Source organism: Oxyura jamaicensis, chromosome 2 (assembly GCF_011077185.1).
Source record: "Oxyura jamaicensis isolate SHBP4307 breed ruddy duck chromosome 2, BPBGC_Ojam_1.0, whole genome shotgun sequence".
NCBI classification, from domain to species: Eukaryota; Metazoa; Chordata; class Aves; order Anseriformes; family Anatidae; genus Oxyura; species Oxyura jamaicensis.
The window spans coordinates 32,169,241-32,184,273 of NC_048894.1; the positions used below are offsets into that span (position 1 = coordinate 32,169,241).

The following is a 15,033-nucleotide window of genomic DNA, read 5'->3' on the forward strand; positions in this document are numbered from 1 at the left end:
AAAGCCTGAAACAGTGCTGAGAGCCATGTTACCAGTGAGGGAGTTTTCAGCGGCCTTTGTGCAGCACAGACAGCACCACCACTGGCCTGGCCTCCCAGCTGTCAAAGCCTCCAGCTACCCTCCGGATAAGCACCTCTCCTCAGCCTGCTGCCCAGCTGCCAAAATTCTCCTTTTAGCCCTTGGAAAAGTCCCCTACTTGATCTCCTCTCTTTCACAGCTGTTGAAACCCCAGATAATTCCCAGATAAGTACCCTGACCCAACCTCTGCAGCAGCTGCTGGAAGCCTCTTGCTAAACACTACTTAAGCACTGGTCCAGAGCTCCCAGCTTTCCCAAAGCTCCCCATTTCCAGGTGTCATCCACCTGGCAATTAGTGAGTGCTTGGTGGATTACTAGGTTGTAAGAAATGTATATGTAAATTCTTACTTTTCACTGGATCACTACTCATCAGCCTCCTTTTCTTAACAGCTCTGCAGTAGTGGGACATTTTTTATGTTGCCCATAAGTCATCTGCCACTATTGTTGGTGTGGCTCGAGAAGCTCCTTACTGTCTCTTCTGTTGCAGGCTGAAAGAAGAGGATGCTCATATTTTAAATCCACTGCTGTGTTTTTAGACTGCAAACTCAAAAGCTCTATTCCTTATGATACCTGGCAGCTTTCCAGCAATGGCCAGTTCATATATGAAAGTTTTAAAGAAATTGTTGTTCTAGTATACGCCCTGAGGTTGAAGGAGAAAGAACATCCAGGACTAACAAACCTGATTGTTCTGGCAACATCACTTCAGTCCGAGCTGGCATTTCTGACTTTTTTCCATTTCGAGACAGTGCTGTGTGAGCATGTTGTAAAACAGTGTTCATTTTTCTAGTCCTATTTATTGTGTATGCATCAGCTGTCTGCAATATCAGAGCTTCTAGGTATTAACCCTGCCCTGAACTCCCTTTACCTTGTGTAGATAAAGCCAACAGCCTGTCTGACAGTATGAGTTCATTAGGCTGCATGTTACTCCGCCAGTTTATTACCTTCTGGGGAAGGGTGTGACACAGCCCTTGGAATGAAAGCGCTTTCCAACTTGGCATTTGTAGGTTCAGAAATATACTTTGCTGCAGTTTGAAATTTCAATTGTGCTGCTTACACTGCAGTGATTTTAAATTATAATCACCCAGCGTTGAACTAAGTGATTACTATGCTTATACCACCATGCTAGCTAAAATTCCCATAAATTATGATGTATGTTTTCCTTAGGCAAGTACTGGAAGTCAGTGGAGCCATATTCTGTGCCAGTGGATTGTGCTCTGGCTGAGTCTCAGAAACGAGAGAGGGAGGAGACAGAAACAGTATCTGCTATGGCCTCCCTTTCAGTGGATGTTGAACAGTGCTTTCCTCAGGAAGGCAGCAGGTAAGCATATGCAATTATTGCAGAGAGCAAAGCTTTTACTCTCCAGTCACACGAGATGCAGAAGGCAGCTAGACTAAGACTTGTTTCAAAATTGTCTGCTAATTGAGCTACCTGGAATTTGTCATCCCTGAATTTAAATTCTCCCTACTTGGCTGCTGGAAACAGAGGTATTCTATGCTAACATATTTTTTATGTGTGTAATTCTTTACTAAGGTTCATGAGTAGTAAAACAACCTTATTTTCTCCTCATGTCTAAAGCTCTCTACTATAGAAAAAGTGCACAATTGGCATTACCTGTATGAAGATAATAGACATGTTCAAGTGTAATCAACTGTATTCTTTTTATTGGAAGCAATTCAAAACTGATTTAGCCTTAACTTTCTAGGAAGGCATCTAACACATGGTCAGATAAATTTAATAAGGATGGACTTAAATCATTATTAAATGATATTAGATAGGCATTAAACATTACTTCCCTGGAAGCAATGGAACAGGGCCAGTATAAAACTTAAAGCAATCCTGACCAGGATCAGGGCCAACATTTTCTGCCTACTGTGCTGAAGATACCAGCTAAGAAAGGGAATTGTGTTTTTTCCAGCTTGTCAGCTGCTTTTTTAGGTTAATGAACATTGCTTTCATTTTCACAGCCTGAGAAAATGATACACTAACTGCTGTTGGTTTTCTGCCAAATAAAGGTGAAAAAAAAAAAAAAAAAAAAAAAAAAGGCCACTGAAGACTATGTGGTCTACAAAACAGTACTTGTTCAAAGTGACACCAGGAATCAGAAGAGCCACTGCAGAAGTTCTTGGAGTTTCCTATTTACTCATCTGAAGGACAAACTTTTCTGTCCTGCAACAGAGGAAGACCCAAAGTGCGGGGAACTGTTCAGTTTCCATCATGCAGAGAAAACAAGGGAGGGAGGAGGAAAGGAGAAAAAACCCTTATAAGGAGACTCATCAGCTCCCTTCATGCTGTGGATCGGAGCTGCGTAACAACAGGAGGGAAAGGAGGGAGATGTGGGTAGGCAGAACGGTGGTGGGAGTGGGGCCAAAAGGATCCATGGTGGATCCAGCTATAGCTGCATTTGGAAGTGAACGTCTCTCACAACCACGAGACCATCTGTCAGTAAGTTAGCATATGTGGCTCAAAGGGACACACGGGGCAGAGCTAGCTAGTAAAGTTTGCAGTGTTTACATAATTACCTTTCTGATTGTAATTACATTTTTGTATGCTATGGCTATTTTTGGTCTAATACTATTACAAACAAATCCGTAAAAGCTTAAGGAAGGATCCAATGATGAATGTGAGACATATTTTAGATCTGTGAATGTGTTAATCAGTGGTAGGCTAAGGAATAATGCAAAGTTTGTCATATAGATTTGTGACAGTCACGAGACACTTCTGTTAGCCAGGGACAGAAAGCTGGGGATCCTATTCATGTATGTATGCACAGCCCTGAAAGATGTGGAATTTTAATGAAAGTGTTGGAACAAAAACAGTCAAACAAAGTAAAGTTTTAAATTGTGTGAAAAAGGGTCTGGTTAATTTTGTATATTTTTATATTGCTCAGAATAACCAAGAACTGTATTTGTTATGAGCCTCTAGTCACTTAAAACTACAGCCATCAAGAGCAACCACTGATCTTACATGACTTGAACAAAATAACCCTTTGACTAATGCTGTACTTAATTATTGTATTTATTACCTACCCACTGATAACCTGTGACAGTTTCCACCCACTCTGAAAACAGCATTTCAGAGCAAAGCTGAGAGAAATGGAAAAAAAACGGATGTGCTGAAATGTACACAAGTGGAATTCATGTGGCGGCCAGATTCATTACACTTCATCAGTCCTGGGCTCTTATGGGGGTGAAGCCATCATGATGAATTGTTCTGTGGAAAAAATGGCTTCGTTTGAAATGTTTTTGGTGCTGCAGAAGTTTTTCAGCGGCACAAATAAATCTTTACATGCATGCATCCCTGATTCTGTTTCCACATTTGTAACTCTAAGTTACCCACAGTCACCCAAAGCAAGAGAGCAACAGCACAACATAAGCATTATCTCACTGAGCCAAAAGTGACACCTAGGTTTTGTGAGGCTTCAGGATATCACTCTCTTGGCTTTCTTCCTGATGAATGTAAAGAGGAATATGGGATCAAAAAGGGTCACCCTGACAGTCTGATTTCAAAGGTGCAGGCCACAGAGCCGCAGGGAGACCTGAGGGGACCTGGCTGCACTTTGAGCATGAATGAAACTCTATCACAGGATTATAAATGCAGGGATTGATTTGACATTGCACACAACAATTCCATGCCAGAATAACTTCATTCATTTAACAAAAGCATACTGTTCAGTTCATAGACACATTCCAACACAAGCTGGAGTAATGTAGTGATGTCAGAACTTTACTTTTTCACATTTGTTCTTTTTGTTATAATTAAGAACCAAGTATATGATGCTCCTTCTCTAGCTGCTTCTATGACAACTGACAGAGCTGCAGGGACATGAGGGAGGAGCCCTTAGGGCTCTTAAGTGCACCCCTCTTCCCTTTTGTAGGTGGCAATCACCTTCTGAAGATCTATTGAAAGCCTTTGCTTTGAGTATTTTTGGGGAAAAGTTAGTTGCAGCTGGCAGGGCAAGTTCAGAGCAGAAAGGGCCATGGCTAACAGGGCAGCCTGAAAGGTTCCTTCATTATGCCAGGAGCCAATTAACTTTCTCTTAATAGCCACCGTGGCTAGCCAGGCTGGTAATTCTGGTCCTGTTTCATTGAATCAATGACAGACATCCTGTTGACTTCAGTTTTGGATGGCTGGGTCTGCAGATGAAGAGTGGCAGCAAAACTCTCTTTGTGGGAAACTCTTGCCAGTTATGTTGGAGGATATATTGGTGTTTGAAGTAAGATGACTCATTTTAAACTCAGATTTTGGGTAAAGCAGCTCTTTTCCTGGCCAAGTCATATCTGACTCATTTACCACTGATGAATAAACGATAAAATGCTCCTGGCTAAGGCCCCTCTTAAGTTTTTCCCTTTCTTTCTTCTTTCTTTCTTTCTTTTCTTCAAGTGACAGTGCAGATTATTTTTTTTTATTTGATTTTCTCTGACAGGCTAAATGAAGAAAACCGTGAAAGCTGCTATGCTTTTTGTGTTTAATTTTACCAAAGCACAACTCTGCATTTTAAGATTCAACTGAAACTTGATTACAGACTTCAGAAGAGAACAGATATAGAAAAAAGCCTTTGTGGATAGGAAAGAAAACATGCATGATGCTAACAAAGATTTAAATACAGATGCAATTAAAAGAACCAGCATGCCCTAGAAAGCATTTCTAACTACCATAACTTTTGTGTGTTGATAACTGCTTATTCCCTAAGTGAGATACAGATTTAACTGATTAGAATTTTGCTTTGGCCAGACATCTGTTTCAGAAATCTTGCTATGAAAATATTCAATACAATGCTGTCCATGATACACTGGAGCTTCTGTACATTTCTTCTTAAAATGGAAAAATAAAAGGGTGTGGAGGGAGATGTCTGGCACTTGCTACTTTTACAGCAAACAGTAAATCTTGAGAATGACATTTATCAGGATTTGACTTTATGGCCCTCATTTAGCCAAGCATAGGTTTTACTCAAATGGAAATGAAAACAAAGTGTCATTTTTAGATATTTCTCTCAGTGTTACTGAGCTATCAGTTGCATTTTGAGTCATGCTGCAATATATTTTATAGCAGTGAGACTGGTTGAATTTTGGGGTAGAGCTAGCTGCCACCTAGGGCCACATTCTGTGTTTGTGCATCAGCTCACAGAGCTTTGCTTAGCATATTGCTGTTTGGGTATCCACTTCAGCTGGGCTGAAAAACCTGCATCTACCTGGCCATACCCCACAGGATCTGAAATCACAGCCAGGCTCAGGGGCCAGAGAATCTGGAGCCTTATCTTGCCCACCTTCCTCTCATCCCCCGGTGGAGGGTGCCTAAGGAAAAGAACTGGAAACAGAGATGTGGAGAGACAGCTTTGCTCTGCTTAGTCTCTAGGTCTTGATGGCTGTATCTGACCCATCCTGTGTAAAAGTTTCAAGAATATCTACCCAGGATACTTTCCAGATATAAATTTTTCAAAGGTGTTTTTCAACCGTCTTGCAGTTTTGGTGTTCAGGTAGTCAATCCCACAGCTTCATCAAGCATTGCACTTCTTTTTCTTAGCTCTGAACTTATTACCTGGTAAATTCACTGAACATTCTCTAGTTATGAGAAATCAAAGAATTTTTTCCTTACATTCTCATCCACACTTAGCTGTCTCAAGACATTTTATTCCTCCTGGTATGAAAGTAATTACTTCTAATCATTCTTCTTGCCCCTATCTATGTCTTTTCTATTTTAACTTTTATTTTTTTAATGGAGTAAGGACTTCATCCAGGACACCAGGTGTTGGGTATACTATGTATTTATAAGGAAGATTAATGATGGGCATTTTTGTTGTTTGTTGTACTCTTCTACTCTCATTAACTCCAAGCTCTCCATAATTGCCATCACAGTATATAAACAATTAAATCTGTCCTCCCCCCTGCTTTGTATATTACTTTGTATGTGTTTACCTTCTTTTCCACTCACAAATGGTGCTATGGGCTTTAGGTCTCTCTAGTATCTGCAATTTTGCATCATCAACAAATGTTATCACCTAAATGTACTGGTACTCTGCCAGGTCTTCTTGAGATGCTGTGGAACATCCTTCCATGGTGAATATTCACCAGTATTATTATCCATTTCCTACATTTGATGGATTGTTAATCTATATCAGGACCATCTCTCATAACCTAAGATCCTCAGAGCATTTGGATAAAATCCTTGGAAGACTTTAATTGCAGAGAGGTATCACTTGATTCCTCTTCCTTCAGTTCCTTCAGAAACTTCTAATAAATTTGTGAGGCTTGAGTTCTCTGCAAGAGTTAAGTCTTAACTCATAGACAAATTACTATTATCTAAATGCCTACTAATTCTATGATTCATTATAGCTACTATCAATTTCCTCAATACAGACTTACTGGATGTCCTGTAGTTTCTAAAATGGGGATTGCATTTCTTACCCTCTCTACCTCTGGCATGGATTCTGAATTAAGCAGTGGAATATGCTCAATAATTATTTATATAGAAACATCATGATTACATTCCCTTAGAACTCAGTGGACAAATATCATCTGCTCTTAGCAATTTGGCAATGTTTAATATATCAGCTTGTTCTAGTGCTGATTCAGTTTAAGACAGTTCATCTGCAAATAATAAGATCTGCCTGATGCTTCTCTAGTGAACAGAGATATAAATAGTTCATTTTGCTCTTGTGGTTTACCTTCCTTGATGCTCCTTTTATGCTTTGATCATTTCTTCTGATGTATTTTGAAAGATCCTTTTATTATTAGTTTTTATGCCTTTAAGATGTCGCTCTTCAGATTCTCCTTTTGGCCTCACTGTGGATTTACATTGAACTTGCCAGTGTTTCTACTTTATTTGCCTTATTTAGGTATTACTTCCTCTTTTGAGAGCTTATGTGTATTTACCTTATTGTGCTCTTAAACTGTGAAGTTTTTTTTTTCTTTTATTTCCTTTTCTTTGATTCATACAGAGTCAATTTTTACTAGGATATACACTTACCCAGAATCTCTAATATGATGTCTTCAGGCACTCTCCAAATCATCTTCATGGTTTAGAAATGTACCTCTTTTTCCCCAGCTCTTTGCTACCAGAGGATCACTTTTCAATTACAATGCTCTTCCTTGAGGCAGCTGAGTTAAATTAGGAACAGATTATGGCATAAAACAGCCATACCCCACCAGAAAATCTATCTTCTGTTCAGCGATTTTTGCGACTTGGAAGCATACCTTGAATTTTTATTTTTATGTGTGTGATGATGTAGCTATGAGGAATCCCTATAATTCTAATTTATAAAACAAGGTAAGAGAAATGTTTGCTTTTCTGGATGATTTACAGGATTTATCTGTTTTTAAATATTGATTGATTGATTTATTTAAGTGTATATATGAGCTATTTTAAATAGCATTCACATTAAATAATCTGGTTGCCATTTACTTAAAACTGCCACAGAGCAGTAAGTAAGATGTCACAAGTTTAGCCAGACTTTATCCATATGGCAGGATTCTCTCATCTACTCCAATTGTTTTAATATAGTCATTTGTTTTAGCAGTAACTACAAAGAGACTTTTTCACTCTGCAAGAGTGTGAACTGCATCCAGAGAGAGGCATAGGTGAGCACCCTTTATGGCATACCCAAGTAATTAGACCAAATGCAAGAGGGCTCTGCTGCTAGGCACTTGCAATTTCAGTGAGCCACCATGACACTTTATGAAAAATCATAGTTGTGATTCTACATTCATTACAGTCCCAATCTGTGCCATTTGTGATCTGCCAACCCCACAGATCAGCCCAGATCAGACCAAAGCTCACAGTTACATTTCTGAGGAATTAGTCAGAGCATACAATATGGGTTGATTTTTTTTGCCTGTTTTGTGTTTTTATGCCAACTTCTTGTCAGCTACAGGAAGACAGACTGAACTGATATAACTAACAATGACATAATTGAGGTAACATAAATTTGGCCTGTCAGACTCTGCCCCCTTGATTTTTTATTTTATTTTTTGGAAAACTTTTGATTTCAGCTGAATGGGTATATATTGATTCGCCTCTCAGAGTTACATGATTACAGTGTTTTTCTTTCTGTGCAAAGGACTCTAAAATCTTACTTGCTCTCTCACAAATCTCTGGCCTAAGCTGTTATCCCATAAAGATGCATGTTTAATGATAAGCTGTTGGATAGATCCAGTGAATTCTCTTGCACAAGTAATTTGAAGTTAAAGCACACACACAAATCTTCAAAGCAGACTGGAGAAGGTTGAAAGTACTCACACTGAGAGACAGCAGCTGGATTTCCTAAGGCACCTGAACCTCCTCTCCATTTCCAAAAAGGGCTTAACATCTTGTGCTTGCATATAAAAATTTCTACTGGTGCCTGGGCTCTGGCTGTTGCAGAATATTGGGATGTTGTTGGAATGTGTTGGAATAAACTAGGACACAGCACTCAAGGTTAGTCCTAGTGCTCAGAAGTGCCCTCATCAGGGAGAAATTGCCTAGGACTCAAACCATGAACACGATCATCTCCAACTTGTGCTACGTTCATGAGAATATCAGTCCTATAGGCCAAATACATGTGAGCAGACCTGCATGTACTTTTTCCCTATCTCTTTATAAATAACCCAAACTCCCACTTCCACTTCCAGAAGTTTTCCAGAACTCCATTCCTTCCTACTCTGCCAATCTCCAATTGAAATCTATTGCAAACCATTTATTCCCATTCATTTATTCACAGCACAACCTGTAAGCTTAACTGTTACCTGCTTTCTAACTGCTCTCTTCTCAGACAGCCCCATAAGTCCTGGAGTGTTTAAGAGGGCCTACTGCAATTTTTCTTTATGCCAGAGGAGAAACAGGTCCTCAAGAGTGGCTGGAGAAAGTGGGAACATGTAGTCACCACAGGAGCGGTATACAACAAGCATGGTCTGTACATGGAGCATGTTCCTTTACTACACCTGAGCAGCAGGCTGAGCTCCATCCCACCTCTGTTGCCTGTGTGCCACCTCTGCTGCAAGCCAGAACAATGCAAGGAAAAATAAAAAAACAGTGATTTTTATTTATTTATTTTTTTTTTGATGACTCAAACATATTTTGGTAAGCTCTCTGGGCTTCTACTGCCTGTTGAGCAGGAGTGATGCCCTGCTGCATCTGTGCATAGGCAGGACAGTGCTCCCACCCAGCTTTGCTCTGTCCAAAGTGTCCCCTGCTGCAGCCTTCCTTGAAATTGTGCTTCACATCCCCACTCAGAAACAAGGGAGCTGCAGTGGTTATTGTACATATGAAAATGTCTCCACTGTATAGAGAGGACAAAAGATTAGAGATTTATGCATTAACAATTTTTTTTTTTTTTTTCTGGTCACTAAACACTTGGAAAGTGATTAGTCTGAAAAACATCTTTTTCATATAACACTCATTCAACTTTGTACTAGCTGCAGTCATTCCAAATCATAAAGGAATAACGTGTATAAAACCATTTAAAGAGACACTTCTGATTTTTTCATTGGGAAAGACTTTAATAAAGTCCAGATTAATTTAAAATTCTCTGGCTTCCTTGCTAAATAAACTACCAAAGCCCATGCAAGCCCCCATTAATTACTTCCCTCCTCACAGCCCCCCATGGGATCTCATGAGCTTGTACTTTCTGAGGTATTTTTTAATGAAGCTAATCATTATACTGGCTTATCAGATTTAACTGTTAAATGTCTATTTTATTTATTAATTTGTGTTTACTTTTTGCCCTCCCCTCATTTCAGAATTGCTTGAAGTGATTAGTTTTAAGGAGGTCTTAGACTCATTTCTGTACTGTATCCTGCCAGATTGAGGTGACAAATGGTGTATGTCAAAATTATTACGCCCTTCAACAGTGAGGCCTCACTGTGGTCTCAAAAGCTCCCTATTTTGTAATTACCAGCATAATCCTCAGTTGCAGTAGCTTGTTAGGTACAAGGAATTATGTCACTTCCCAATGGCTCTGCGTATGTCCCCATTTGATACTTACTGGATGTTTTAGAGCTCATCTTGCCTAAGCTGAATGTTTCCCAGAGGCTTTCAAATAAAAGAAACACTTATGATTTGATGAGATACTATTAATGGATATCTGTCTATGAGAGAGATCTGTTAATCAGGTTTAGAATTTGCTCTCAGAAGTTGCAGGCAGCCAGGCAGCCAGGGAAGGAATTTATTAAAGCACAGAATCAAAAGTCAGAGGACTGAGGAACTCCACAAGAAATGTTGCTAACTACTTGGCTACTAGTGAACCATTTTTTTTTTAATGGTATGGGCCCACTTAGAAAAACAAATGCATGTATTTTTAGTTGCAGATGCTTGCAAAATAAAAGTATCACAGCTATTTTTTTTTTCACAAAATTATTTGATTCTGTTGACACAAAGCATGTACATTTCTGGACAAAAAGTTATAAAATATTCTGACATATTTTAATATAAACAGGAACATTTTAAGTGATTGCTTGGATCTAAAATGTTTTTCCACTTGACATTTGTTTATACTTCCTAGGAAAGAAACTCTATTTATGGATAACTGAATAACACAAATAAACATCAGAGAGAGCTGAAAAATCAGCTTTGATTATGCATGAAAATCTACAATGTCATTGTGTACTCTTGTGCCGTATTCTGATTGCCTGTTTATTTTTACAGAGCTGCTGGCGAGCCCATGGAAGAAGAACCAGCCTTGTGAAGTGCCAAGTCCTCCCTGATATTTCCTGTGGGTGACATCATTGTGTATCCCCCCAAAGCACCCTCAGACATGTCTTGTCTGCTGCTTGGGTGGCACAGATCAGATGGAACATAAACACTAGGCACAAAACTCTGAATAGCAGCTTCACTTGTTCTTTGGATGAACTTGAAAGGGCCCTAAAGATTCCTTAAATGTAACCGCTACAATTCTAGAGTTACAGTAAAACAGGCTTGGGAGAAAGAGCCTAGAGCATGCTTTTTATATGCTGTTTGACCCACTCACCAACATGAATTGTGAAATAGAGTGTTACAAAATTCTACATGATAGATTATAGATACAAGAGTTGCAACAGCCAGCAAAATACTTGGTAAACTCCATGAATCACTTTCTGACACTTTTTACTGGGTAATTTTTTTCATACTGTGTTAAATTGTTAATAGAATTTGTTTTCTTTGCTTTGTGTAATGAAGAAAAAAAAAAAAAAAAACTTTTATGTGCTGTTTTTTAACCCCTTGTAATGACTTCTTAGCAGAATGAGTAAAAGGTGTGTAAACTAAGATGAGGGATTTTAGCTAAAGGGAAAGTACTTCTTATTGTACTATAAATCCCCCAAAGTACTGTGCTTGGTGGTGCTTTTTTTATTTTCCCTTTTCCCAGACATATCTCCCCATTTAATGTAACATTTTCTATCATAAAATCACATTCACAATTCCCTAAAATGAGCGACCTTCTGTCTTTAAAAAAGTGCTGTACCCGCCGTAGTTGACAGTAGCTCTCACCAGATGTGCAGCAGAGATCAAGTAGTCTCTGAAAAATGAATGGCTTTCCAAATGTGTTTTTAGTTTGTTCCAAAATGTTTCTGTGTCCTGACTCTGAGAGCAGCAATCAGCAGCGGCTGCGTGCAGCTCTCATTTGGAGCTCAGGTGTTTCCGTGGAGGTTGTGTGGGGAGCATTTTTACAGGTTGTCATGTGAATACGGACTGATTCTTTTATGTAGTCCTGCACTGAGAGAGCTGATGTTGCTTAAGAAGTTTCCAGGGGTTTAGGCTTTATTTTAGATCCCCCCAAATGCAGCAAGCTTTCCCTGCAATGTGACATTAGCTGTTTAATTCTGTGTTGGTGAACGTAACATAGAGCTGTGCCTTTAGCTGATAATGAACGCTTAAACTATTACACGTGTTGCCTTACCGTCAGAGAAAGAGATAGGGCATATATGTAAGACGACTTCAAACAAACAAAATTGTGTTACAGCAACTTTTATTTTGTTTACAGCTTTCTCACCTAATGAACCCTGGGAGATACCTTGAAGTATTCTGCTTGCAGCCAGTATTTGATAGCTTGCTTGGCTTTTAAAATCAAATGATGTTCATTTTTATACATTTTCCAAACTGAAAGTATATATTAAAGCCATAAGTGAAGACTGTCATGCTTTTTATTCTGAAATCTGAAAGAAACCTTAATTAAAACAAGATTTTGGTGAAGGCCATGATATGAAAGATATGGAACAATATGGTTTCAGTTATAGGCAGACTCAAACCTGTAAATCAAAGATGAAAGATTTCACTCAAATAGAATTATATAATTCTCTTTTGTTATGCAGTCAGACTGTATCTTTCATGCATTTGGGTTTGTTTACGATTAGCATTTTAATTTTAAAGACTTTTATTACTTATACAAAAGCTCTCTGCTACAAGTTAGAAATCTGAGGCATGCTTTGAAAAGGGAAATCTAAAAAAGGAATGTCATTTCCTATAATGCAAAATAAACTTTTATTCCAAAAGGCTTACTCTAAAATGGACGTATGCCCCTCAGAAAGTAAAATAAAATTCTACCTGCCATTTACAAGCCAAAATCATGCTTGTTTTAGTAATGCAAAGCGTCCCAGCCAGCTAAATTAACTCCTGGTGCAAGCCACCTTGCCTGACTTTGAGCTGTTCTGAAGGGACTGTTCACATGACTAAAGCAATCAGAAGTTCACCCTATATTTTTAGCAGACTTGTGATGGCAATCTTACTTGCCATTTACTGCAATTCGCTTGTGGTCTTCAAAGAAGTTTCCCTTCAAGGAAACCAAGGACCATAGCTGATGAGTTGGGTAATTTGTAAAGCTTTTCACATTTTGAAATAATAGCTGAAAAATTTTAATTGAGTGCACAGCAAGATCATTTTAGAATTAACCCCGCAAATGTAAAATCTGTGTCCTTAGCTTGCATGAAATGGAATATGAATTGCAGCTTGAAATGTGATTTACGAACTTTGCCAATTAAAGTCTATATTCTGGGGTGGAAATCAGCTAAAGCTGTCCTTTGTAGCTGGAAATGCTTTTAAAATTCCAGAATAATTTGAATTAAACCACATTATAAACTCACACTTACGCATTTATACAGGCATACGCCCAGACAGACAACTAGACATGCTATTGGTTAAAGTCAGGATCATTTGGATAAGCAAATGTGCAAATAAACTGCACACAGATTGTGTCCAGAACTCTGCTCTCACTGAAGCCAATTGCAACATCCTCTTTGATTTCGGTGGGAGATGGATCAGGACCTGTTGTTTTCTTTGTGTGTGCGCTTTTTTTTTTTTTTTAAGTCCAGAACACCATTACTTTTTGATTATGTCATTACAAGGCACCGTACAGCCCTCTGGGAAATGATTGAGGCTTATGGTGAATATCAACACTTCCTTCCAAGCAGACCTGGGCTTTCCGAGAGGGCAGTTTCACTTGCTGCTGTTTTCTTCTCACAGAATTTTTTATTACCATCAATAGCTCCCTATGGATTGCAGTTAAAATATCTCCCAGCAATTTCAGTCACACTTCCAGGGAAACATTCACATGGACACTCTTAAAAATGCCCGGTTTTAGCTGGATTCAAAAACAGATTCCAAGAATTTCAAAAAGGTGCATGAACTGCATGTTTTTCTGCTTCTAATGTTCAAATCCAGAGGCTTAGGAGCTCTTTTTGAAGAAACGCCATAGACTTATGTCTCTTGTGGACCTCTGCTTAGGTGAAGGAGATTGACACTTCTGAAAATTAAGTCCCAGATATTTCTAGCCAGCTGCCAAAATATCAACATCTGAGCTTAAATTACTTCTAAAAATGATCTGAAATGGGTAAATAAGGTGGGAGTAAATGATGATTCCTTTGTCCATGGAGACAGTGAAGCTGAGGAGGTGGCAGCGAGCCTTCAGAGCCAGGGTGGCATGGGGCCTGCAGGTCCCACAGGACTGCCATGCCAGGCCACTAGCAGCAAACCCTTCCCTTGCATTCCACCTCTGGATCAAGATTTCCCTAAGCCAGTGGTCGGCTGAATGAGAGATGCCACAGCAGGAAGTACCACTGACATGCTTGCTCCAGTCTATATTCTTCCCTACGGTTAGATGCTGCATATTAAGCTCAATGGCATATTGGTCTTTTTGTGCATTCTTAGGTACTTAAGTTCATAGTAGAGCCTGAAAACTGAAAAATTATATGGCCCAGGATTTCAAGAAAAAAAATAATTCTTATCCAGCTTAATGCTTTTACCTGGGCTGGAGAGGGAACAGTGATGGGAACAGCAAATCTTGAAACTGCTAAATCCTAAGTCTTGCACTTCATTTCTGGACTCTCTGTGTAGAAGTTCTGTATGTACTCATTTGGCTTTAATATAATCTGCAGCAATGAAATGTTTGATTATATTATCCTTCTTCAGGCAAAATGTCTAGCAACCAAAGTTCATGGGAATTTTGGCAGTGTAAAAGATGACAGAAGGAGTCAGTTTCAGTTAACGTACCTTCTTAATTTTACATTCAGCGAAAATTAAGTAACTAACTTGAGGCAAGTGAATTCAAGGAAAATAAAATCATTAAGCTATCTTAAATAAACACCATAAAATAAAAAGAAAATAAAAACAGCTGTCATGTAAACTAAGTTTACTGTTTCTTTACTTTGCAAAAAAGTCAACAACAAACTGCCAGCTGAAAGAAGGTGGCAAAATGAATCCCTCTCTCAAGTATGTGGTGTTTGATTTGATGTCTTATCTAAGTGCAGCCTCCCTAAAAAGCTGAGAGTCATAACCAGAGATGAAATATTAGAAAGGTTATGCTGCAGCCAACACTGTAGAGAACAAGAATGCAGAGACTGACTAATTTGTGTAGACAGACAGCAGGACACGTTTGGGGTAATGTGTCTGGGATGAAGAATTAGAGGGAACTTTTCCAAAGGCGCTGGTGGCTGTGAGGCAACTAACTTCTATTAACTTGCAGGGACAAGGAAGTGCCCAGCAAGCACTTGCTCTTTGGGAAATGCCCCCTGTCTCACA

The 15,033-nt window shown here is 39.0% G+C and overlaps 1 protein-coding gene across 12 annotated transcripts in view; it reads left to right on the forward strand.

Moving 5' to 3' along the window:
* The window catches only part of HDAC9 (histone deacetylase 9), a 489,684-nt gene extending 475,105 nt beyond the window's left edge, over positions 1–14,579 (forward strand). For 5 of the 12 annotated variants that reach the window (XM_035316621.1, XM_035316620.1, XM_035316616.1 and 2 more), the window contains 2 exons: positions 1,242–1,395; positions 2,254–2,442. In XM_035316621.1, the coding sequence (XP_035172512.1) occupies positions 1,242–1,395; positions 2,254–2,419 (320 nt within the window). In that variant the 3' untranslated portion in view covers positions 2,420–2,442. Of the gene's footprint in view, positions 1–1,241; positions 1,396–2,253; positions 2,445–10,692 lie in introns of those variants that run through there. The other 7 variants (XM_035316617.1, XM_035316618.1, XM_035316624.1 and 4 more) reach the window with 4 other exon arrangements.
* Positions 14,580–15,033: the final 454 nt, after the last annotated feature.